This window comes from Vigna unguiculata, chromosome 3 (assembly GCF_004118075.2).
Source record: "Vigna unguiculata cultivar IT97K-499-35 chromosome 3, ASM411807v1, whole genome shotgun sequence".
Classification (NCBI taxonomy): Eukaryota; Viridiplantae; Streptophyta; class Magnoliopsida; order Fabales; family Fabaceae; genus Vigna; species Vigna unguiculata.
Genome location: NC_040281.1, coordinates 62,132,821 through 62,160,083, shown reverse-complemented (window position 1 = coordinate 62,160,083; position 27,263 = coordinate 62,132,821). Strand labels below are relative to the sequence as shown.

At 30.1% G+C, this 27,263-nt stretch overlaps 4 protein-coding genes and 2 non-coding genes across 6 annotated transcripts; 1 reads left to right on the top strand and 5 right to left on the bottom strand.

The window, feature by feature from the left end:
• Positions 1-2,117: 2,117 nt before the first annotated feature.
• On the bottom strand, positions 2,118-2,575 carry LOC114176733. The gene has a single exon (XM_028061867.1). The coding sequence runs from the start codon at positions 2,510-2,512 to the stop codon at positions 2,249-2,251; it is 264 nt and encodes an 87-aa protein (XP_027917668.1). The 5' UTR covers positions 2,513-2,575; the 3' UTR covers positions 2,118-2,248.
• Positions 2,576-2,933: 358 nt separating this feature from the next.
• TRNAH-GUG lies at positions 2,934-3,005 on the bottom strand. The gene has a single exon. It is a non-coding gene; the product is annotated as a tRNA-His (tRNA).
• Positions 3,006-4,776: 1,771 nt separating this feature from the next.
• TRNAH-GUG lies at positions 4,777-4,848 on the bottom strand. The gene has a single exon. It is a non-coding gene; the product is annotated as a tRNA-His (tRNA).
• Positions 4,849-5,993: 1,145 nt separating this feature from the next.
• Positions 5,994-7,710, bottom strand: LOC114175843 (probable bifunctional TENA-E protein). Its single transcript, XM_028060672.1, has 3 exons — positions 7,432-7,710; positions 6,915-7,132; positions 5,994-6,561 (listed from the first exon to the last, which is right to left on the bottom strand). The coding sequence occupies exons 1-3, from the start codon at positions 7,585-7,587 to the stop codon at positions 6,246-6,248; spliced, it is 690 nt and encodes a 229-aa protein (XP_027916473.1). The 5' UTR covers positions 7,588-7,710; the 3' UTR covers positions 5,994-6,245.
• Positions 7,711-13,886: 6,176 nt separating this feature from the next.
• Positions 13,887-16,217, top strand: LOC114175443 (ubiquitin-conjugating enzyme E2 32). Its single transcript, XM_028060201.1, has 5 exons — positions 13,887-14,114; positions 14,609-14,740; positions 14,851-14,935; positions 15,185-15,348; positions 15,497-16,217. The coding sequence occupies exons 1-5, from the start codon at positions 14,007-14,009 to the stop codon at positions 15,935-15,937; spliced, it is 930 nt and encodes a 309-aa protein (XP_027916002.1). The 5' UTR covers positions 13,887-14,006; the 3' UTR covers positions 15,938-16,217.
• A 1,356-nt stretch (positions 16,218-17,573) lies between these two features.
• LOC114174914 (UPF0481 protein At3g47200-like) lies at positions 17,574-20,486 on the bottom strand. The gene is made up of 2 exons (XM_028059646.1): positions 20,372-20,486; positions 17,574-19,017 (listed from the first exon to the last, which is right to left on the bottom strand). Exon 2 carries the CDS (start codon positions 18,973-18,975, stop codon positions 17,731-17,733), a length of 1,245 nt encoding a protein of 414 aa, XP_027915447.1. The 5' UTR covers positions 18,976-19,017; positions 20,372-20,486; the 3' UTR covers positions 17,574-17,730.
• Positions 20,487-27,263: the final 6,777 nt, after the last annotated feature.

Here is a 27,263-nt window from a genome sequence, read left to right as displayed (position 1 = left end):
ACTCCAAATGCAATACCTGCCATTGAAATCGTGAACGAAACCCCGAAAACTCAAAGCTTCTGAAAGTTTATTTTCAGCCAATTGGGCTTGAATATAGATAGCTCTAGAGGAATGGGTGGCATTTTTATACTCTCGGGGAGAATAACATTTTAGTGACCACAATATATTCACTTCAATTATTGTTTCTCTATGTTTGTGCACATTATTTGATGTGATCCATGGTGGGGAGAAGTCATTCCAAGCTTTACCTGTTAAAAATAAAGATTAATAAATTATTGTGATATATTGGTGGGCCGATGAAAATAACATGTCTTGAAAAGTCGACAACTAAAGAAGTCGGTGTTACTGATTATATAATGGGCTCTAAGTCCATGATGTTACTTGTTCCGAGTCAAAAAAACTTCAAACTTATATTTGACTCTTCTTATTTATTAATACTCTTGTAATAAGAACTTGATGAAGTTTGGGTTAAATTATTGCTTTGGAGAGTGCGAATGTACTCGAGGTCAAAAGGTATAGATGTATTGTTTAGATGTTTTTTTGTATTTATTTTATTTTTCTATTAATAAGATGATTCTCAGAAATTTTCCCAAAATATATATATATATATATATATATATGTATATATATATGCTTGAATATGTACTTGTCCTATCAATATTTTTTGATAATATTTTGAGAGATTGATTCTTCTGATGTAGGAGCCAAGAATCATATGCTTACCTATAAATTTGATGAACTTAGAGATTGAGTCTTCTGATGTAACTACACGTATCATAAAAGCATAGTATATTGATGGACTACTCATCAACTAAGTGCCTTAAACTTTGATTTCTAACTTTTATATATATTATGAAAAGTATTTCTTTCACTTATGAATGTTCTTAATTTCTCAAAACAAGTTCTTCTACAAAATCTTTTTGTGTTAGGTACGTGTTTATTAAAAGAATTATGAATTTCAAATTCAGATAGAACATTTTCAATAGATGCTCGCAAATATGTTAACTAAATTTGGAGGTGATTAGAATTTTATGTTTTTTTTTTTATAAATGTATAACTCATGAGTTTAATCTTTTAGGTATTATACTAGTCGTAGTATGATATTATGAAATTTTATCATTAGGATATCTTCTATTCACGTTATTTTAAAAACAACTCTTACAACTTTTTTATAAGTTTTTACCGTATTTAAATACACTTATTTTCGTTTTAGAAATTATGATTTCTACATTTATAAGAATTTGAAGTCTTTAACGTGTGTGCTATATAAGAATTATGTTCACCATGATTTTCATTTTGTTTTAAGGTGTTAAGGAATGGAGTAACATGCCTAACATACAATTAATCATAATATATACTCTAACAATAACTCTGACATTATGTTAGAAAATAAATTTTAAATCTCATAAAATCAGTTAAAATCAGTTTGTAAAGGTGAGATCACTTATCTAATATACTTGTATGATATTTAGTTATAATGTGAACTTTCAAGAATTATTATATTTTATTAATGCTTACTATTTAAAGTCAAAAGTTGTCTTTAAAAAAATTCATATAATTTACAAATTATTTTATTTTGCAACAAGAATTTTTTTATTTTCATATAACAACTAAGAAAAAAAAATCAAGCATGGTGGTGGCGAAGCTTAGTCTTGGTTTCCAATATCATTTATTAAATCTTATATTTTTAAATTAATTTAAGAATAGAATTAGGAGTCAATATTGTTAATGAATAAAGAAATATAATTGTTCCATATTATACTTGCTATACGGGCAAGGTAAAGATGATAAAAGAAAAACTTGTTCACTTACAACTGATAAATAATGAACAGTATTTTTTATTAAAATTATATATATTTAATTTAAATACATTATTTTTATTTCTAAAATTATTAGTCAATATCGGTGATTATACCATACATCATATAATGTAGTAAACATATTATTTTCTTAAAAAATAAATAACATTAGTAATAATAATAATAATAATAGTAATAATAAAATTATAAATATCAGCTTATTCTATTAAGATATAGTTGAGTTGGTGGCAGTCGCAGACTCTGGCTATTTGAAACTGATCATGATTTCCGTTAACCTAATTAAGAACACATCATGAAAATATTGGAACCACACGCAAACTGCGAAATTCTTATTATTTATTATTTACGTATTTCAGAAGACTTTCATAGTTCATACATATATATAATCGCGTAGGTTATACATTCCTTATTCCTTCAATCTCAGTGACTTAAGCCTCCAAATCTCCAAAGTTGATAGCTCCATTAGCGTTCCCTTCGGTGAAGCCAGTTTGGTTACTGAGACCTTTAATCTTCTGATCGCCGGTGTTCCTGAATTTTCCAACAGAACGCCCCTTCCTTCCTGTTCCTGCTGCCGCAGAACCACCGTCGCTGTTCGGTGGCGTTGGGTTCTGACCACTTTCGCCGTCATCCATGCTATTTAGCACATCAACAAGACCCTTCAGAGCTTCGATTTTTTGTTGAAGGTCTGCCATATCAAAATTTTACGTATGATATTTCTCTCTTTCAGGTGTTGATTTATTTGTCAGAATGCATCACAGAGAGTCCTTTATATATATGCACTATGAAAAGGAGGAACGGTTGTTCTGAAACTTAATGCAGAAGCATGCACTTTGTTAGTGGAATTAATGAATAATCTCTCAGATAAAGTTATATATTCTTGGTGGAGTATAAGGTTCCGTTTGATGGAATGTTGTTTTTATCAAAAAGAATTTCCAACACCTAAGCATCTTCTTCCTGTTCTTGATATAACAGATGCGGTTTGAATTTGTTGGCCTTTCTTCTTATTTATTCGGAAAGCATATATTCATATAATAACGCGTTTTGGACGAAAAAACAAAAGTGTAAGAGAATGGCAAGGATGATGAAGCTGTCTAAAAAATTGAAAAAAGTGATTGTGGCTGCTGGGATTCGAGCCCAGGTCTCCACGGCCACAACGTGGAATTCTCACCACTAAACTACAGCCACTCGTTGTTGTAAATGTCCTTTGAAATAAAATATATATATAATTTTTAGTTAACTAATTTTTTTGGTGCATTTTTTTTTTGTTTTTATGGTTTGCTAGTGATAATACGATTTACTAGAAGCTTTTACTGAATATATATTTTGCAGGTTTTGTCAATTAATTATTCCACTCAATTAGTTAATAATAAATATGTAAAAAGTTTATATAAGCTGAAAATTATATTTCTTAGAAAACATTAATTGAGAATATTCTGTAAAATGTTTTAGGAATCAATTCCAATGTTTGGTTTTGACCGATTTTTTATCTTTCAATCTCTCACGCACCAAACATCAAATAAATAGAAAAAAGAAATAAAAATACATCAAATAAATAGAAAAAAAAATAAAATATACTTAAGAAAATTTCCTTTATTTTATACTAGCGTAACACAGACGCGATAACCTGTATATATATATTTTTTAAATATGCGTGATATTAGATAACCTGTATGTATGTATTTTTTAAATATGCGTGATATTATATTAGTAGGTGATAATATTATATTATTAAGTTAATATATATATATATATATATTAAAATTATATTTATTAAAAATAAAATGAAATATATCAGAACAAATAAAAAAAAATAATCATTAATAAATAAAGAAGAGAAGAGGTAGAGACATCTGATTTTAACGGTCAATTTTTAAAAATTTAATAAATTGTTATATTTAAAGAGTAAAATCGGTATTTTGAAAAGTGGACACAAAAAGGGAATCCTCTTTATATATTGTTATAGATTACATAAATTAAATATATTTAAAATTTAAACCGTGTTTAATGAGATAAAATTTGTTTTAAAACCATAACAGTAATACTAAGAATGTTTATGTTTATTCTAAATTTATTAGAAACAAACTCTCGATAGTTTTTTTAAAGGTTAAAATACTCCGTTGGTCCTCGTTTTTGTTGCAGAATCTCAATTTGGTCCTCGTATTTTTATTAGTCTCAATTAGGTCCTCATTTTTGTAAATTAGTATCAATTAGGTCCTTTCCGTTAGTAGAGAACTAACACCGTTAAGTAGGTGCCACGTGTCAACTCCTCGTTTTTTTGAATTTTTTTAATTTTTTTTGAATTTTTTTTAAAAAATATTTATGCCACGTGTCACTTCTATGATGTGCCACGTGTCAATCTAATATGGTGACACGTGTCAAATTAATGTATGAATCTCAATTTGGTCCTCATATTTGTTAAATTGATTTGATTTGAGTCCCAACTTTTTTAAAAAAATTTCAATTTCGGGCAATCCAAATTTAGACCAAATTTTACTTTTATATAATGTTATGATTATTTTTATTAAAATTGATATTTTTATTAAATATTTTAATAATATTAATTATATTTAATATTAAAATTTTAAATATATTTATTTTAATTTTTTATAAAATTATTTTAAAATTTTAAATTTGAATTTATAAAATTGTTATTTTTAAGCCAACTCTAAAATATTGTTGATATTGAATATTATAATATAAATTTATTAATTTATATATTTATAATTTTAAAATAAAATTTAAATAAAGTTTAATGTAAAGTATAAATTTAAATAAATTAAATGTTGTTAAAAATATGTAATAGAAATATCACTTAATAAAAGTATCATCATTACATTTATAAAAAAATTAAATTTACAAAAATACAAATACGAGAGATTTGATACTAATTTACAAAAATAAGACCAATAAAAATACAAGAGATTTGATTCTTAGGAATTTGAAAAGTAAATTTCAATGTGGCTGCTGGGATTCGAGCCCAGGTCTCCACGGCCACAACGTGGAATTCTTACCACTAAACTACAGCCACTTTGTTGGTCGCAAGGTTCTACAAAGATAATATCTCTACTAGACTGAAATCAATAGGTTTAATCTTATATTTAACCAGTATAAAAATCCTTATAGTAACTAATACAGTTGAATCTGGTACTAAATAATTCTTTTAAAAATTCATTCACTTTAAAACATATTTCGTTTAAAAAAATATTGCAACGACACCATTCTATTCGACTGTCAAACATACAGTTTTTTTTTTCATGTGGCTGTAATACATTTCAAATTTAATTTCTTAGAAATGAAATACAAGTTTATTTTTTCTGATAAAAGATAAGGTACAAATTAACTCCATATACAGTATCCCGTTTAACTTGCAATTGGTCCGAAAAATAGTTCCCGAGATTCAAGTATTTGATTGAAACTATGTTCATTGTTTGTTTATTAGTCTATTTATTAGATTATAAAAGTTAATCGATTATATCTACCGATCTCCTCGCATATTTGAGCTTGATTGAGAAGAATTTGGCCGTCAAAGCTTTACTCTGTTGGCAATCTCTACTCTCTTATAGAAGAAATCCATGATCCTTGTTCAAAATACATTCTTAATTCATGCTTAAACTCATCTTAAAAAAGTAAAAGTAGCTTAATTGTTTCTGCGATTCAAATTTTGACGAGTTTGTCTTATAATATAAAATAAGATTTCATGATTATCCATATAAAATCAGATATCATTATCCATATAAAATAAGATCTCATGATTATCCATTTTTTTCAATAAGTAGTCAAAAATATCTGTCCCAGAAAATTAGAAAAATATCTTTGTCCCAGAAAAATTAGCGCTCTTCATGTTCTTTCTGCTACAAGTGTAGTTGTTTCAACTTCGGGACTACCACTGTAATGCTAATCACTGTCACAGCAGTTTCTAACCGATCTAATTCTATAATGCTGGTTAGAAATTTGTCAAATAATTCATTCCCTTGTTGAAAATGTTATTGAGAAGTAGCATGTCTGATAACTCAAACGAGAGGTTATTATGTACATGCTATGAATATATTAGTTTTTAACTGTTAAAAAATATGAAAGTACACTGATACAAACTACTGAAATATGCAATTTCCTAACCCCGATCTTTAAAATTAACTTGGTTTTTTGTTTAGTGATGGTTTTCCAACTAAAGCATTCAGAAACAAAGCCTCTTTCCTTCTTTTAACTTGAGATAAATGGGGGACAATAAACTTGAACAAAATGTAAGATTCCAAACTCATGCTACATTCATATGCTTGAGATTTTGCTAACAACTATTTTTCTAGAAAATAAACATTGCATGCAGTACTTTGAGATGTGAAATGGTCCAACCCAAGAACATATGTAGCATTTTCCTAGGCTTTGATTATTTTAGCATATGAATATACCATGGATTCTTGAACAAAATCAGACATTTCCCCGGCTCATGTTCCAGAAATCAACCTCGTACTCCAGAACATTTAGGAACATAGCTTCAGCCTTTTTGAGTTCTTCATCAGAAGCCTTTTGCAAGCGCCGTTCGGCAATGTTCTGCAGGGATAGGCAATACTTAGCAAAAGCCTCATTGCCCCACCTTTCACAAGTCCCCTTCAGTTCTTCCGGAGTTTTGGAACCTTCTCCAATGCAGTGAGCAAAGCTCTCCTGATACACTGCTTCAATAGCCCAAAATGCTGTGATAGCCACACTATATTCCACGTCCGGACTCATTAGACTTTCCAGCAACCTGTCACAGTGTTTCATACGTTACAATACAAACAACCTAAGAGACCAGAGTACCAAAACATTTGTCTAAGATTCCATGTATCCATGTCTGTTTTGTCTAAGATTCTATGTATCCATGTCTAGGAGAGGTTTTTGTTTCATTACATTAGAGTACACCTAGGAAACACCTAGGAAAGGATCTAAACCGTAAAATCTAGCCTACAGTGCATTAAATTTAAACATTGGCATAATTGACCATTTTAAAATTCAATCATTTCTCAAATCTCCCACAGAAATTGTGACAAAATTTTGTTGCCTACAATAGATTGATCAGAACATGAGTTGAATATGATGACAAAAGATTACCAAACCTACCCACAGTATTTTTTGTTTGCCTGCTGAGGAACAACTTCAGAGAGTGAAATACCCCACTTGCTAGCTTCTCTCTTAAACCATGATATCTCATCCTCCAGGGAAGCCACGCCCCCCAATATTACTTCCATGTCACCACTCTCATCTGATTCCTTCCAAGCTTTTATCAACACACTGGCCACAAATGGGACAAAAGCCCGAACGAACAAGTAATCTTGTGCCTGCATACAACAACTATAAACAACAAACTTCTTCCGACACAAATTTTGTTATCAACTAAAATTCATTCAAAATTAGGTATTCTGAAACCGAGTTCATTGATAAAACACAAAATTGTGCTGACATTGCACAAATTGCGAAACAATTTTTGACAGGGCTACTCAAAATTGTAGTAAATAATATAATGTCAGGAACCTGAACTATATAAATCAGAAACCAGTAATCTGCCAAAAGAAATTACATTTGTAACTCCCAAAAGAAAAACAAAGCAAGGAAAAAAAAAGGGTGAAGTATTACTAACCAGCCATGATTTGAAGGAAGCTATGTTGATGGAACCATCGCGAATGCTAAGAATAAGAGGGTGCCTTGTGGCTCCGTTGAAGAGAAGACGGTGCTTCCTCAACCATGTCTCAATCACACCGACCTTCTTCTCCTCCCCTTTTGCCTTTTCCTCCATCTTATCGATTTCTCACTCTTGTTTCACTACTAACTCACATTTATAAGCTTCCAACAATTTGAGGACAAAAAATATATGATATAATATTGTTTGATTAAAATTAATTTCTTTGTTGAAATCGACAAATTCCTAAAACCAAACATGGTGTGTATGTTTATGTTGAAATTAGAGTTTTGTATTAACATCGTAGAAAATTATTTTGAGAAAAATAGCATGGCACTTTGAATTATTAACTTTATATTGCAAAAACTTTTGGTGCCACGTGGGGCTTGAAGCAAGATGAAGGGCATGCAGAAGTACGTCTGGCAATGTTGATGGGCTTAGCCTTTACAAGTGTCCAAAGTTTTGGAAATGTTAGTACTTTCCACACCGATTCAGGTACACTCAAAAATGGGATAGATAGAACCGATTATCTAAACGGTGGCGGTTGGGTTAAAAATGGAAGAAAAACTATTAACTATTGCTGAAAATCAATTTTGCTCGTCTAATCTGTGACAAAAAGAAAACAATAGTTTCTTCATAAAAGCTTAAATTTTGCATGCGTTATATACGTGTCAATAAAAACAGTTAGAAAGTTAGTTCAAAGTTGAAGACTGAAATTAACTTATTGCATGTAAAAGTAAAATTGTAAAACTGGACATATTTAAATGTCATTTTATATCATATTTGATCTTTTGAAATTGATAAAATTGTATTTCGAGGTATTATATTATGTTTAATTAGTTTAAAAATATTTTAACATTCAAATTATTTCGATTATATTCTTTATTATTATTTTTAATATCGTTATTGTAAAATCTCAAAGTATTTTAGAAGTGATGGTGGTTTAAAAATAATAAAACTCGATTATTGTAATATTAGAAAGGTTTTAGTATAAATAGAATTGTTATAAACGAGTTTCATTATTTTAAAACACATCATTTTTCTAGAAACCACTTTTTTAGAGCTCTTTGACTTCTCTATAAAAGTTCTATTTTTTCGGTCGTCTGATTGAAGAACCGAGACAGTAGGATTGATCCTCTCAGTGAGCTCTTCAATTTGGACATATCAGTTTCTCCGTTCGTGTGAGTTAAGTTTTCGTTGTCTTTATGGTCTTTTTCTGTTTTTTGTTGCATGTAATCACTCTACCATTTGCATGTGCCGTTTTATTTATCAATATGAGTCTTTGCTAATCAGTGATCATAATAGTATGTCCTATTCGTTCTTGTGATGTTTCTATATGTAGATAGAGCATCCTGTGGAGTTAGAAACGTTTGACGTTTATAGAATTGTTTAAGCAGGATCCTGGGTAAGGGAAGCTAATGTCTTTTATGTCTCACAAACTTGTTAGGAATGTTATTATATAATTATTATGTAATTGACTTATGTATTTGATATGTGAATTGAGTTGTGATGTTTGAAAACGATAAATACTTAGGTTTTATCTGTTGTTTGAGAATAATTGTATGATATGGGTGCAATTGGATGCAATTGGTGTGAATATTTTGATAGAATTAATGTTCGATACTCAAATGGTCTTTGGTGGAGGTTTTGGAGTTGTATGGATTGGTTTAATAGGTATAATTCTGCTTAAATTAGTTTATGTAGAATTATGTAGATTTGCTTACTCGCTGGGCAAATGAATTGATCTGCAGAATTATGCAGAACACTGATCTACAAAATTATGCAGATTCGCACACTCGATGGGCGAGTGCTACTCGTTGGGCTAGCATGGGTCAGTGGCTGGGCTAGTGCTACTTGTTGGGCGAATTTCCAAGTCAGAAACTTTCAGACCTGGACCAATGGTTGGGGGAGTGGTACTAGCTGGGCGAGCGTGAGCCAGTGGTTGGACAAGTGTTACTAGCTGGGCGAGTGAGTCAGAACCTTAAACTTGTATTTTTGAGTTAAATTGGGTGGTATTTTAGTTATCATAGAAGCTTTGTAATTATTATGAATGATGAGTATACGATATGAGATTGTTTATATGATACTAAGTTGAGATTGGTTAATGCTAACCCAAGGAGGATTAGCAGTGATTGTGGTAGTGTATGCATTGAGGTGGGGATTGTCTTAGCAGTTATCCTGACGCTCTAATAACCATTCAAATTCTCAAGTAGAGAGGAATGGGGTATGTGGTGAGAGGAGCAAGAGGTCCTAGCCTAGGGTTTTTCCTTGACCATAGGTGCTAACAGGCTGACCTTGTATGTGGTAGAGTTTTGACTCTTAATTTGTCGCTCTGCAGAGCATGAGATGCCACTACAAGTGCATAACTGACTGGATCCGACCTCAATGCATGTATCCGGATTAGTTGAGACGTAGTTTAGAAATATATGTGTGTGAATATATGTTTGTTTGTAGTTGTTAGATATATCAATATTATATGGTTTAAGAAAATTCTTTGAAAGTCATTAGCTTACCTTTCTTCTGTGTTTTTATCTTGTGTTGTATGTTTTCCTTTTACGATGATCACCTATTAGTAGGGATGGCAATTAGGGCATGGCCCGCAGGCCCGCAGAAAAAACACGGGGCGAGCCAAGATAGTGAGCCCGCAAGCCCGCGTGGGCTCGGCCCGCATAGGCCTGCGGCCCGCAAGCCCGCATAAAATTTAAAAAAAAAAAACTTGCACTTTTGTATATTAATTACTTCTTTTATGGACTCTTGCATTAACATCTCAAATTCTTGTATAACTGGAAAAGACAAGTATTATGTAACTTTTAATGTGCTAAAATTTAAAGAATACATTGTGTATGTCATAGTATGAATATGATGAAAATGTTGAATTATCAATTTATCATCTAATTCTCCAAAGTCTTTACTTAATTTTGTGAACTTCTTAAAGTTTCCCAATTTTTAAACATTGAAAGTTTTATCATAAAAAAAAATAAAAATTAAAAAAAAAAAGGGCCGGCGGGCCAACATATATGCGGGGCGGGCCAGAGTTTGCGGCCCGCATAAAATGTGCGGGGCGGGGCGGACCGACCCGCGGTGTGCGGGCCTTATGCGGGGCGGGCCTAAATTGGGTGGGCCGGCCCGCATTGCCACCCCTACCTATTAGGTGGGAGCAGTGGTGGATGCAGTTTCAGAGACACCTCTCAATGGGAAGTTGTTGTAAGTAGTTAGCCCTTGTTTAGAGTAGAAATGTTTGGTATGTATAGTTGATATATTTATATAGTCTGATCATTTGTAAGACTTATTAATATACTTTATACATTTATTTATATGTTTTAAACACTAAGATAGAATATCCTATTTTATTAGTTTTAAGCTGCTAAAATGGGATGTTACAATGTTGTATTTTTATATTAATATTCTTACGCAATGTCTTAAAATGTTTTTAACTAAGTTTTAAGAAAATTGTATCACTAAGTAAAGCTGATACTTTGGTGTTGATTTATATGTATTACGCAATAATAAAACCTGCTTAATTTAAAAAAAATTATAAATAAGCAAATATAAAAAGTTATAAACTTAGAACTAAGGTTTTATTAGAAGAATGTTAGAAATATTGTAAACTCAATAAATTGTTTATAAAGTTAAATAAGTTTTTAGCTAACAGAGAAAACTAGGAAGTAGTAGGATTTTCTTTTCTTAAAAACAATTACTATTTTTATTTTTCTAAATTTTGATATATTTTAAAAATAACTTCTGAAAAATAATAACAAACTAAATGGACTTAATAATTTTATTTCACACACACCCGCTGATTAAGGCCCAAGTAGTTCCATTGTTTGGGGCCTCAATTTGGCGCCTTCTTCCTGCACCTCCAAGAAATCTCCTGTACCCCCAAAATTTACGTTTATGCCCTTATTTAATATATTGTGAGAATGGGTGAAAGTGGGTACGGACGCAGTAAATTTCATTTACTGCGTCAACGTCCCTGCACCCCCAAAACGTTATTATACGTTACTATTTAGTATTCTTCTACTCCGTTTCTTCTCCATCATCCAGCTTTCATTAAAATTTTTGCTCAGTTTCATTGTGGTTTGTGTGGTTCGTGGTCGTGAGAGCTGTATGGGAAACGGAATACAGAATTCGTTTCATAACGTTTTGAAACGGATTCTGTATTCCGTTTCAAAAAAATTTGCAATTTTTTTTATGAAACGAAATACAGAATCTGTTTCAAAACGTTATGAAACGGATTCTGTATTCCGTTTCATAAAAAAAATTGTTTTGAAACGGATTCTGTATTCCGTTTCAAAAAAATTTGCAATTTTTTTTATGAAACGGAATACAGAATCCGTTTCAAAACGTTATGAAACGGATTCTGTATTCCGTTTCATAAAAAAAAATTGTTTTGAAACGGATTCTGTATTCCGTTTCAAAAAAATTTGCAATTTTTTTTATGAAACGGAATACAGAATCCGTTTCAAAACGTTATGAAACGGATTCTGTATTCCGTTTCATAAAAAAAATTGTTTTGAAACGGATTCTGTATTCCGTTTCAAAAAAATTTGCAATTTTTTTTATGAAACGGAATACAGAATCCGTTTCATAACGTTTTGAAACGGATTCTGTATTTCGTTTCATAAAAAAAATTGCAATTTTTTTTGAAATGGAATACAGAATCCGTTTCAAAACGTTATGAAACGGATTCTGTATTCCGTTTCATAAAAAAATTGCAAATTTTTTTCTGAAATGGAATACAAAATCCGTTTCAAAACAAAATATAAACAAAAAAAAACACCAAACGGAATACATATTCCGTTTCAGCACGAAAAACATAAACACGAAACGGATTCCACAATCCGTTTCGTTAAAAAAAATAAAAACGGATTTGGAATTCTGTTTCAGCTCTGTGCAAAACGGATTCCACGTTCTGTTTCATTAAAAAAAAAACAGAAACGGATTTGGAATTTCGTTCTTTTATCTAATTTAAAGTTTAATTATCATTTAGTTTTATTTATTTTTATAATTACATTTATTTTTGAAAAAGTTATTTACAAATCAAATTATATATATATATATATATATATTACTTTATTTTTAGATATATATTAAAATATATGAAAACATAATAAATAAATAAAACAAAAATTAAAAAATATATTTAAAATCTTGAAGCGGATTCTGTCATCCGTTTTGGCATTTTTTGGGGGTGCAGAGGCCTACAACAAAAGCAGATTCGTGTTGACTGGGTGTAAGAGTGCAGTTAATTTTTTTTACTGTGTTTTCTCTTTCTTCATTTAAGGGTAAAATTGGAAACAAAAAGGGTTTTGGGGATACAGGAGAAATGCTTTGGGGTGCAGGGAGAAGCCCCTCAATTTTCAAAGTCAACCTTACCTATAAGCCCATCTTTTACTTGATCCTTAAGTTATAGATCATGTTTGCTAATTGATGACAATTTTCCTCCATTTTACAACCTTTTTGCTATATTATTATATTTTCCACCAGGCAAATTTATGGAAGCTATGTAGGATCATCATCAGTGATAAAATTATTTTTCTAGATTCAAAAACTTCTGTAATAAATCCTATCTTGCCGGGTTGTTAGGATTATAATTTATGATATCATAGTAATTTTAATTTCTTATTCAACAAGTTTTTTTTCATATAAATACATGTCAGTACTTATATAAACATTTTTAAATGCGATTAACAAAAAATATACAAATGTATATAAATTCACAAATACTTAAGTTTTTTGAAAATATATTTGTATTTTGTATATGACTTAGATATCTATAATTTTGACAAGAGATCTCAACCACTGTTTTATAATTATAAGTTTTTTTTATTCCATAAAGAAAAAAATTATTAATATTAATTTGTGAGAATTCGCAAATATAATTATGAACATTGATGAGTTCAAATAGTTTTACATTTACAAATTCTCATAATATTTAAATTTACACACTTATATATATATATATATATATATATATATATATATATATATATATTCACACTTAAACACCAAATTAAAAAGCTACAATAAAAAAAATCATTTTAAAACCGAAGTGCACTGATTACCAAAATCGTTGCTGATCAGATTTTATGATCAAGAAAAGAAATGAGATTAAACTTGAAAAACAAAAATAGGCTTTTATAAACTAGAATTACTTTATACAAATTATTCGTAATACCATTTCCAAATTTGATTTGATTTTAAGTTACATAAACTGATTAAAAAATTATTAATTGTTTTTGTGAGTTCATGTTTAGTTAATTTTGAAAGACTTTTGGGGTTCCGAAGTCAACAGAAGAGAATATACACATCAGTTCCATCAAATCCAATGAAAGAGTGCCACGTAGGAAAAATACAGAGATCATGACGTGTCCCCAAGGAGCCAACCAAAGTTTCTCATCTGCAATATCCATTCTGATATTTTCTCCTAATCACATATAAAAAACAAAACAACACAAGACAATAGACCATAGTATATTTCCCGTAGCACTGCCGTTTGTTGTTGTTCGATTTCACAGAAGAATTGGGTGTACGCCATGGCCGACAAACACAACCTCAAGAATCCAGCCGTCAAAAGGATTTTGCAAGAGTTGAAAGAGATGCAATCAAACCCTTCAGATGACTACATCAGTCTCCCTCTCGAGGTTCTCTTTTTCCCTTTTCAATTTTTCATTCATTCCCCTTTTGTTCAATTGTTCTTAGGGTTTTCCATTGCATCGTCTCTACTTTTCGGTATTCAGTTCAACAAATTGTTTGACGGCAGGATCAGGTCATTTTGCTACCAGTTGCAATTTAATTAAAAATATTGTTGAAATTTTGGTTTTGTAATTGTGAACAGATAATTTTTTGGGATCGGATAATTGTGAATTTTTCTTTTTTTCGGATCGGATAATTGTGAACAATTTGACCTGTGGTCCTTTTTGAAAAGACAAAGAGAGGGACCATTTTTTGAAAAAGAAACAAACTTGTAAGGATATTTTGTTTCATAAATATTTTTATGAGAAAAAAAAAAGAATTAGAAAAATAAAATGAGTTCTTTTCATAAACAAAAATCAACTCGTATATCAAATTAGGTTACCAAGGGGTTTATTCCATTGAAAGTGTTTTCTGAGCAACTTCAGTGTGGTGTTTTCTTCAGGAAAATATATTTGAATGGCAATTTGCGATTAGGGGACCTCGTGACACTGAATTTGAGGGTGGTATTTATCATGGACGGATTCAGTTGCCTTCAGAATATCCCTTCAAACCTCCTTCATTTATGTTGTTGACAGTAAGATGTTTGTTTCCTTTTGTACTTAGTTGATTCTTACGTTGAAATGTTTATCTAAATTTGTTTGATTTGCTGACATGAAACCAAATTTCACAATGTTATCATTTCAGCCCAGTGGTCGTTTTGAGACCCAAACCAAGATTTGCTTGAGCATATCAAATCATCACCCTGAGCACTGGCAACCTTCATGGAGTGGTAAGTTTTATTTCTTCCCCCTCCTTAAACTAGAGTTTGTTTGTTTCTTTGTTTCTTTGTTTGTTGTTGCTAATTCCAACAGGAACGAAAATTGAGGGAGGGAACATAATTTTGCTTCTCTTCCTCCCATCATCTAAAACATATCTTGTAATCCTTGTTAAAAGCCATTGATTTGAAATATTGGAGCTTCATTCTTTGCTTTTTATGGAAGAATGTTCTCACCGAGTTGATGCAAATCTATATTGGCAGTGAGGACTGCGCTAGTTGCGCTGATTGCATTCATGCCTTCCAACCCAAATGGCGCGCTGGGCTCATTAAACTACAAGAAAGAAGACAGGCGTGCCCTAGCCATTAAATCCCGTGAAGCACCTCCAAAATTTGGGACTCCTGAACGTCAAAAACTGATTGATGAGGTAAAATGTTGTTCATTTTTCTTGTCCGGTGCATTTTTGCATTGCTATTTTATTCTGGTAGTACTAGGTAAAATGTTGCATGTTGTCTATTTCTGGTGCATACTTTCTGAAATATATCTTGTACTGATTCAGCACACTTCTATCCCAGATACACGAGTATATGCTAAGCAAATCATCCCCTGTTCCAGAAGGTGGTCCCTCACAAGTTTCTGAGGGACAATCCATCATAGAGGAGGCTGAGACCCTGGTGAATTTGAAAAATCCTGAGCCTTTACCTGCAGGAGAGGGGATTCCAGATAAAGCAGGTGACAGAATAGTTGAAGAACAAGAACACCCTGTCAATGCTAATCCTAACCTTGCAGGAGTTGAAGTTTCAATGGAGAATACATCTAGTGTCCCAAGAAACCAGTTGCTCCAAAAGTCAGATGCAACGGTTCAAAATCTGAAACCAGAGACAAGGGCTCCAAAACCAGACGACCGATTGTTCACACTGGCTGCTATTGGACTTACTATAGCAATTGTGGTTCTTTTGCTGAAGAAGTTCGTTAAATCTACAGGACATGGTGCTGTTTTCATGGATGAATCTTAGATGAATTATTGCTCATGTTGGCTTAAAGATCAAGATTCTTGGCGCGATGGTAGTTTACAGGGAAGTCTAGCATTTATTTACTGAAATGATATTTTATGATCTTTCATGTGTACGTATCTCTTGTAACTGTTGTAATATAATATAAGTACATACTACAGCTTTGAGTTCGTGAGCAAAGGTCTACGATGTGGTAGTTAATGATGCTTTATTGTTTGGTTATGACTATCCTAGTTTATGCATACTGACGTAAAAGTACTCATCAGTGACAACGTTGGATAAACATGTTCATGCTTTATTGTATTTCCTTATGACTCCTTTAGAGAAGGATTATCGATAATGTCCTCTTTTTCTAAACTGGTTATAAGCCAATAGGCTTATCTTCTTTTCTATGCAGCAATTGAAAAGAACCCAGCTTACATGTCTAAATAGACAATTAGGTTAGGTAAAAGGAACACTATCGATAATCTTTTCTTTACATGGTCAAGAAACAACCACTTTCACACTACAGAGTAGGTGATTCTCGGAATCACGGCTTGTTCCCATTTCCTAATCTAGAACCATTGTTTCCATCACATTCTTGTTCTCAGCTTGTTTTCCAAAGCTAACCAAGGTAACTCTGAAATAGTCACCATTAGCCACACGTTGACGTGATACCTACTCTTTTTCTCTCATAGTAAAATGCAACCCTAAATCCACCAAGAATTTCCATCAATGGCTTAACTTTTAGAAGCTTCTATAGCAGCGGATCAGCCAGCAAGATAAGGATATACCAAATAGAAGACAATTACCTTGTAAGAAGAGGCACAAAAATCAAATATATGAACACACAGAGAAAGGAAACAAACCGTTTTCAAAAATTGTTTATGCTCAAACTAGAGTTCATCCACTGTATGGTTAGTGATAACTAACAAAACCAACTACACTGCAATATTAATTAAAAACAAAATAAACAACACAAATGAGAAATCATCACACATTCAACAACATTGAGTAACAAACAAAATCTATTCAATCGAAACACGAAATAATTTGTACTCTCTGTCCTCGTTTCAAAATCAACCCTAACCAAGAACGTCTTATTTAGAGCTTAAATTCGCCACACTTGATGACACTTGAGAAGTGGTGCGATTTAACTGTTTTAAGAACATCCACAGCTATCGTTACATTGAACGAGAAGGAAACAACATTGTACTTTTTACCATGACCATTAATTCAAGAGAAAAAAAAAAAAAAAACTGCTGCATTGCATCAGCATACTCCGTGCTAAGATCCCTCTTCCTACTTTCATATTTGGATGGAATGGATGAACTGGGACAGGTGGCACTTCTCTTGGTTCTGATACATTTTCTCCTCACCTCGGAAAAGCTTGCAAAAAAATAAATACTAATCAATACATCTTTTAAAAATTTAAATACTAGATTATTAACAAAAATAAAAAGTATTAAATTTATTACCTTGAAAGTAGGGAAACCAAAGTCAAGTTTCACAAAGATATAAAGATTGAAAGCATCTATTTCAAATGGGGCGTGGACGTGCGTGCTAATTAACTTTTATGTGTTTGCTTACGATTATATTTGACATTACCTCTGGTTCTTTATATATTTGTTTAAGGGTATCTATTTTTAAGTATATGTTGTTTTCGGTAATCGAAAAAGAAATATTTATTTAACTTTAGGCATCTCTTTGAAAACCTCAGAAGACATTATCCGCATTAGCACTCCAAGATATAATGCAACATATTGATTGATATATGCAAGTAAAAACCAACGCCCTCCAAATTTGCAACATGTGATTCATGTAGTACGAGTTTTAAGCCAATTGCATTTCAATATCTTCCTCCATGATTTCGGGGCTCGTTTATACTCCAAAATTTGTTCAATCAGTCCTGCAAAATAGAATTTATCCTCCTCGTAATCCACTTTTCTGCAAAGCCTCTTCAACAGATCACAAACTTCTTTCTCAGGGTAACTATTCATGATCAGGATCCTTAGTTTGTGGAACAACTTGGCATCATTTTCAGTGCACACCATGGCCTGCATCAGAAGGGCATAAGATGTGAAAGGTTGACTATCATTTTGGTGCTGCTCCAATGCTATCATATTGGAAAACAGCATTTCTGTGAAATGATGGAGTGTGAAGGGAGGAACTTCAAGCACCCCATTTGCAAATTTCAAGTTTAGTAAGCACTTGGCTTTGGATCTCTTGAACCTAATCCCATCCTTCTTGAGCTTTGTTGCTGACTCAAGATCACCTTGAGATACACTTTTCTTGGACACTACTCTTGCATAGTTTGGAAGGTAACACTGGCGAATCAGATCAAGAAAATGGTAACCCTCTTGGCTAAACTTCTCGTTCACAAATTCCCTATCCCCCGGCAACATTCTTCTGAAGAATCGAAAGGTAAGTTCGGAGAGGGTCAGGGTCTGGTCATGTTGTACTTGAACGAGTACAATTTGAAACAACCTTTGAAGAACGAGGAATGGTATTTGGTTTTCTAACAATACAAGGTCACACCTCACCCTATTGAGCAACCCTGGCGTGACAAATATGGGGTCACCACCACGTCTTATACCCTTTAGAGCATATTTCAAGAGAAGCTCAATGATGAAACACCCATCAACTAGCATCATCTCGATGAACTGGTTGCTTCTCAGGTTCAGTTCTTCTGCATAAAAATTCCGTGCTGGCTTCTCTAAATCGCTCAGTGCATTCACACATTCGTGCAAACTTGACTCTAACTGGTTTGGTTGTCGATTCAGCAGTGTGAACAGGTAATGCCACTTGCGATCTTCCATGTACTTTAGACCATCCTTGCCATGATGGAGAGGACCAATAGAAACTGTGCCTGGGATGTACATGTTCTCGTTTGCTTCTACGAGTTTCAATGGGACTCTGAAGATGGATTTCAAAGATGAAACCGCTTCAAGCTTCTCTTTGATCGATGATACAAGATCTTTATCTGCTTGTGTCTCACCTGAAATAGGGTTATGATCCGTGTTTCCTAACTGATCCCTGGATTTGTCAGTGATTGTTTCCATTACAAGATAGCGGAAAAGTGTTCTTTCTCTTTATCAAATCCACTGTCGGAGTGAAAAAAGAGATTGTGTTATTCATACAATAATCCTTACTTGCATATTACATGTTTTATTAAGAAAAAAAATTGTAGATGCAAATGCACATGCTTCTCTCGAATATACATGAGGCACCAAAAGAGGGTCGTATCAAATTTCAAATTTCAAGGAAAAGAAGAAGGAAGTAATGTCGATTAAATTTGCAAACCTAAACCACAAGGCAAAAGATAAGAGCTAGGGGAAATCAGGGAGGGGGGAAATTCGATAATTCAATTGCAAGTTAAATCTATATTTTCTAAACACAAAATTTTGTTATTCACAAATGGGTTTGGGTTTGATTTTGATTTTAAAAATGATATTTTTATAAAAATAATCTAAATATAAAATTAAAGATAAATAAATATTTAGAATATTACACATTAAATAAATAGGTTATAACATAAAAAGATTAACAGATTTGGAATGTATTCAATATGATGTGATTTTTTTTTAATATTATATTAAATTTACATAAACTTATAAACATTAAATAGATATGAATTAAAAACATATAAACTCTGGTTTACTATATATATATATATATATATATATATATATATATATAAAATAAAATGTTTATATTTTTATTCATATTTCATTTTTTAAAATAAATTATAATACTTTTTTAAAAAAGAATAAAAGCTCGTCCAACCCCATAAGATTATAAAATATTTTATATTCTTACTTGTATTTCCCTTTTTTTTATTTTTTTAATAAATTATGATATTTTTTTAAAAAGAGAAGCTCGTCCAACTCCACTAAAAATATTTTGATGTTTATAAAACACACATCTTAGTTTTATATTCATTGTATATTTTTGTTTTAAAATATTAAAAAATGATATTTCTCACATTTTAATACTAAATACACTTTTAACTTTTTTTTTGTATGTACTTACATTCACATTCTATGAATTTAAATTTAGTTTATTTTTAAATTATATTTTTAGAAATCCAATTTATCTTCACCCAAATAGTTTAACTATATTTTGGCCATTTATAAGTTAAGTCTTCACTTCCGTGTAAGCTAACATCATCCCATAATCTGTATTTTGCTTGAATAATATTACATTCTGTGTCCTTAAAATTATTATGAATGACATAAATATCAATCAAACCACATGAACAGAAAGTAAAATCTGAAAATTAAATCAGCAACCCCATTCCCAAATTTTTGTTTCTTAACTTCAACAATCTTGCTATACATTTTTTTAATAGTTCCAGTTACCCATTGCTGGAGAACTGGTACTAAATTAATTACGAAAAAATATTGGAAAAAACTTGATAAAAAAACTAGAAAAAGAAACAAAAAGAAAAACTTAGACCTGTATATCTGTGAGCTCTTATATCAATTATCTGAATATTTGTTTCTTCCCAATCTGTATCTCTGTTTCTGGCTTTGTCTACCTCTGAAGGCAATGCAAGAATGCTGCATTAATCGATATCTTAACAGCCCCGAAAGCAATAATAGTTTCGGAAACTACCGAGGCTACTGCTACTATATATACATAGATTGATCAAAACTTGTTAGAATCCTAGATAACTTGAGAAGTGTGGTAACAGAAAGGAAGTGGAAAAACCAATGAATAAGGAAAGGGGGAACAAAACTAGTCACGTACATTCTGAACTGTACAAAACAAAAAGAAAGCACAACCTGCTGAAGGTAAAGCAGAAACCTATTAGTAATTACTTAAGATATAGTTTAAGAATTGTTCACACTAATTATAGGAGTCAGCATATCAACCCTTGCATCATGGTTTCCCTTCTTTCATCTTATATTTTATTCCAACTCAAGTTAGCTATAGTTATCATTGATAATTGTTATTTTATGCAGCAAAAATCTTCGAATATTAACAAGAGTTTTTTCTGCAAGCACATGAAATTTTGCAGGCATTATCAGTAAGAGAAAATTTTAAAAAGATATAAATGTATGTTTTCGATGAGAAATATTTCGCAAAAAAGTGAGTCCTTTTTGTGAATTTTTTTAGTAAAACATCTTATAAGATGTAATAGGAAAATAATCGCACACCTACAAATAATTCCTATAAGTCCAATAATTTCACGTAGAAATCGAGACCTAAGATAATTTAAATGCATCTTTGTCCTCCTACAATCTGATTTTTTAGGGGTTGTTCTCATGCGAAAAAATATTGTAATAGCAGAATGGAGAGTGATGAATAGGGGTAAAAACAGTTGTTCTTTGTTGGAAAAAGGAAGCGACAAAAGACGAATAATTACAAGATTACTACATAAATTGATCTCTCTTTTTGGAAGAGATTTGACGGATAAATATGGTAAATTACCACAATATCCTTATTGTCTATGTTATTATATGTGAAAAAAATTACGTCGCTGTTGCACTCATAGGCATGGACTCGAGGTCTGCGAACAAGATCCCTGATGCACACATTTGTATCCGTTTCCACCTTTCCACTTACCACATTTGTATCCGGTTACAAATGGTAGTATCCGGATAAATGTTACTTGTATCCGATTTCACACTACATTTGTATCCAATGTTTATTTTTTTTAAAATTAAATATTAAATTTTCTAAATCAAATATATTTTAATATTATTTATTTTCAATTCATAAATATTTATAATATTTTTATTTATTATAATAATATATGAAAAATTAATTATAATTTATCTAAATATCATTTAATTATACTTTTTTAACACCAAGGACAATTTTGTCATTCTATATTTTTATCTATTAAATTTAATTTTTTTAGTCACATCAGTCAAATCTTTCACAAACTTTCACAAATTACTCTTAAATCCACTCACTCCCAAATCTATAAAAAAAAAAACATAAATATCACATTCTAATCAACCCAAAATAATCATCTCTCTCCCTCAAATCATCACTCGCATAAGAACATACCCTTAAGGACAAAACCGTGACAAGACACACGCTCCAAAGGAAAAAATACCTTGAATATATGCTAATTGACATTGCTTCTGTCATCAAACTTAGGATCAAAACATTAACGTCCATCGTGAGACCGATAACGAAATCATCGACCCCTTAAGTCCTTCTATGTTTATTTAGTTTATTTCAATTTTATTGAATAGTACTCATTTGGTACAACAAAGATATAAAATATTAAAACATCAATATTGTAACAATATTTGTATAAAATAAATTAATACTTTTGTTTATGCGGGTTGATTGGTAGTGTGAATCCTTTTTTACAAGTTAAATGTGAGACGACTCAATCTGCATTATCATCCTAATTCTTCTTTCTTATAATAATTTCTTATTTATGATCATACTTGTACAACTTTAATAACTAACAAATAATGTATAACACCACAAGTGACCACTCAGTTCTACAGAGAAAAAAAAAACTAAATTAACTTGAACTAAAAAATATATTTATGTTAAACCAGATTCAACTATTTATTTTAAATAATGATGTGAAGTGGAATATTTTTCTTAATTCAGAAAACTATGGTTTTGTGGTGAAAAATTGAGTTGTACAATTAATTACTATTAAAATATTTTTTTAAATAATATTTTTAATATTGTAATTTTATTTAATTTAGTTACACCACTTAAAAATAAATTTTTTAATTAGTTAAATTATATAATCATTTTAAAAAATAAAAGAAATTCAAATTTAACAAAATGAAAGTAATTTGTGTAAATACTACTTTAATAACTTTTACAAAATAAAGAAAAAAATTATTTACACAAAAAACTTTTTTTTTAATTAAAACGCTGAGTCAAATACTTAAATATGACTTCTATATAAAAGCCTTCAATTAAAATACAAATTTTATTTTATTTGGATTTTAAATATGTTTCTATTATACATTTAAATCCACCTAAGTATATTGAATCATATAAACCATACATCATATTTAATAAAAAGAAGTTACAGAGAAAAAATGGTTAAAAGAAATTGGAAACCACGGCGAAACATCAATTAGACAATGTGTGAAAATCCATATGAGGATTCTCAACCAATCTTGTTTATTGCATTCTAATTGGAATCTATATTAATTAAATCCTAAAAAAATTGGATACTAAATCCATTCCATTAAAATATATATGGAGTGATCTGGAATGAATTTAATATAAATATGAACTGAACTTAGTTGGATTTTTTTTTTACAATTTTCTTGTTTCTTTTTTCTTCTAAAGAGTATTAAATAATTGCACCAATACAATCCTGTGAAACAAAAAAATCCTGGGTTTGAGACTCCAAAAACTGACAGCACCCTTAAAATATTGTGGGATTTTCTTCTTAAATCTTTTAAAACACATTCAATCAAATTTATTCTTTTAATATTTTCACAGTTCCTAAACTAACATTACACGTACATGTACATTTATTTTTGTATGCTATCAACATTATCAGATCAGTAATATATAATAATACATATTCGGGAAGAGGTTTTCCGAAATATCTTACCATCTAAAACGCTTGTTTAATAATGACTTAAATATCTTTTTTTTTTCTCATTTTTATAATATTTGTTGCGGATTGTTTTCTTTTTGACAGGATACTTAAAATGGTCATCATTTTTATCATGTTTAAAAGTGATTCTCATTTTCACAATTGTGTGACACCGTTTAAATCAGTAACGAAGTACTGTACAGGTAGCACCTGTTTGTATTACGTTGCATTAGGGTGTGTTACATGTATTGTACAGTGCTCAGTTACATATTTAAATGGCATCACAAAAAAAGACCAAATAAAACACGAATTGTGGGAATGATGACCATTTTAAACATTTGATAAAAATGATGATCATTTTAAACATTCTGTCAAGATGAGGATCATCCACAGCAAACACTATAAAAATGAGTACGAAAAAGTTATTTAAATCTTTAATAATTTAAGATAACATTTCTCTCTTTCATAATAATTATTTCACATCCGAAATAATTAACAATGATGTGTAATGTGTTTCTGTATTTAAAAGTTTCGACCTTATAATTTTCCTTTCATTCAGTCGTTGGAATCTGTCAATTTTTTTTGTCTTTTGTGTGTGTCTAAGATTCCTTTGACGCAACGCTTGTGATCATCTTTCCTTACCACCAACTACATCATTTTTATTAATTCTGAAGTAGCTTTTCATTAAAGTTTTTCATTAAGTAATACAAAAAGAGAAAGTAAAAAGTATTATAAAAATAGAGTTCAACACACCAAAAAGACCCACTACCACTCCTCTGTTCAAAAAATCAAACAAAAACCAAGATCAATTTAACAACAAACACTCATTGTTAACCGGAAAAACATATAAGTAGACTCCAAATTAAAAGTATAGATCAAATCTTGTAGTCAGGACAATCTCAAAATTGTTTTTCACCCTTTTTAACAATTCTAACCATTCTTAACACTGCAATCTCAATGGCAAAATTGGAGTTCCACTGAAGCCACCAAACCAACGACTAGAAGAGGAAATGTTGTGATTTTGTGTTCTCCACAATCAAGATGAACAAGAGTGGCTGCAACTCCGAGACATTGCTCTACGAAGGAGAAGACAACACTTCAACCAACACCTATTCACCAACAAACTTCCTCTAAGAAGGAGAAGAGAATAATGGACGAGACAACAATGAAAAAAATAATGATAAGAATGAACTTGAAGCTTCTCCATTAAAAAGAAATAAATTCACACGTAAACAATCCTATTGTCATTGTACAATTACAAGTTTTGACAGGTATCCATTATTGTTGACACATCAAATGACTGTTATTGTCGTTTTTGAAAAAATAACGGTAAGGACCTAATTAATACACTTAAACAAAGTTGAGAATCAAATTAAAACAAAAATAAAAGTATAGACCAAATTGACACATATCTATCAAAGTGAGGACTATCCGACCAATTGAGAAAAAAATGTGACCCTTATCAATTCCATCTTCACATTTGTCAAACTAATGGAGGTTTGCACGTACTTAAAAAAAACATAACAAAAATTTGATTTCTTGAAAATTGAAATTTCTTGATTGGGAAAAATTGAGGTTAGAATTTAACTCCCAATGATCAAATTTTAGCTTGGTATAATAAATTGAAAAATATATTATCCTTTTATTCATCAAAGTACACTACCTATGTAAACACTTTTCAAAAACTTGTTCAAAGAGTGATAGATGAGGAAAAATGTACTCATTTCAACCTTAACTCCATTCCACCTTCGATATCATTTTTTATTTCAATTTCAAAGACTACAACCTTAAATCCTAATAGTTAAAAATTTAAGTGTAAGTTTAACTCTACATTAGTTAAAAATGAGAAAGTTGAGTAACATAAAATATAAAACTTATATATTTATTATTTTAAGATTTTGAGTTGAAAGTTATGTCAATCTCTTATATAGATTAAATTCAATTCTAGTTGCTTTAATTTTTGTAGTTATTTAACACAATATATTAGATTTATAAATACTTTTTTTCCAAATAGGGTTAATTGAGCAAAATTTTCCCTATCACAACCCTAAATTCATTTCATCTTCAATATCACTATTCATTTTAATTTCAAGAACACAACTCGAGACTCGAGAGGAATAACTCACAATTACTATCTAAGATCAAAAGAAACATGTCTAATAAACACTCCTATCTAGAAAAAAACATTTAATCCAAACTAAATTAATTCTAAACTAAGTTAAATTGCATAAAAAAACAAAATTATAACTTATGATATTACAAATATACTAAAAATTTAAATGTCTATTAATAATGATTAAAAAAACAATTCTTATAATTTAAAATAATTTAATTTATTCACATCTTTCAATTTAATGCCAAATATAAACAAAAAATAATATATAGACTGTAATTTTTCTCCTTAAGTCCTTTCATTACAAGATAGTTAAAATCAAAATTATAAGTAAGATCGTAAAGGTAGGTTCATATAATCATAAATCGTGAGATTGTAACACAGACAGTCAATTTAACTTTTTATAATAAGTTAAATATGTTTTTACTCCTTAAACTTTGATGCGAAATTAAAAGTTCTTCTTGTCTGAAATTTGATACATTTTGGTCCTAAACTTTAAAAGTGAATGAATATAATATTTTTAGTCCAATTACATTACAGTATTTTGACGTGTCCAACACATCTTCTAACATATATTAAAGCGAGAATATGTCAAACTGTGTATATAACTCAAATACTAACATAAAACGTCGTTTGACATGTAAAGAAAAATTAATGGATTGGCTAAAAGGACTATATCATTCATTTATAAAGTATAGGAACAAAAATGTATCAAAATTTCAAGGACAAATTCTAATTTCACATAAAAATTAAGAGACTAAAAACCTACTCAACATTTTGTGATATATATATATATATATATATAATTTTATAAGGAATAGAAATTAATCCAATTTTATATTTTTAAATTTTACATAGAAAATAATTAATGTAATAAAATATGAAAATACAAAAAGAATTCAAATAAAATAATAGAGGAAAAATAAAACAAAAGAAACAATTTGTTATGAGTTATTATACAAGATTGTAGGAGTAAAATTGGGTAATTATAGTTGTATTAAATTTTAATTGAAAAGTGGTGTGGTGTGTTGGGATTTTAATTGTATTAATTTTTTATTGAGAAATGAATATTTATTGTATTAATATTTAATTTAATTAGGTGAAAGGTAATTGTGTGACCGAATTATGTAAATTTTAATTATTCACTAAAGAACGTGTGAATAGGTAGTGCAACAAAAAATTCGAAAAAAAAAAAAACTATTTACACAATTTTACGATGTTGTTCGACGATCATAACAATCTTACTATATTACGATTATACCATCATAATATTCATAAATATTATATAAATCGTAGAATATTAAGAACTTACAAATTAAATTTCAATTTTGACTATCTTTAGTGACGTTACTTATATAATCTCTCTCCTTCGTTAGGGTAAATTTACTTCATAATCAAAATATTTTTCACCTCTTTTAATTTTATTGTGGCATGATAAGACAATAAAATAATGTTAGTGTCACATTTAATGTTTTTTCTAATATGATAAGAATAACTTAATTGACTAATTTTTTTTATAAAATATAAAAATAGAAAGATCTTTAAAAAACAATGAAAAACGTTAAAAATAATGATAATAAAACGAAACAAATTATTAATATTTTTTTTACAAAAAAATATATGGTATAATCGGTGTTATACTTTAATTAATATTAGAGCTTTCTTTTACGTATTTATATTTTATTTAGTATTAT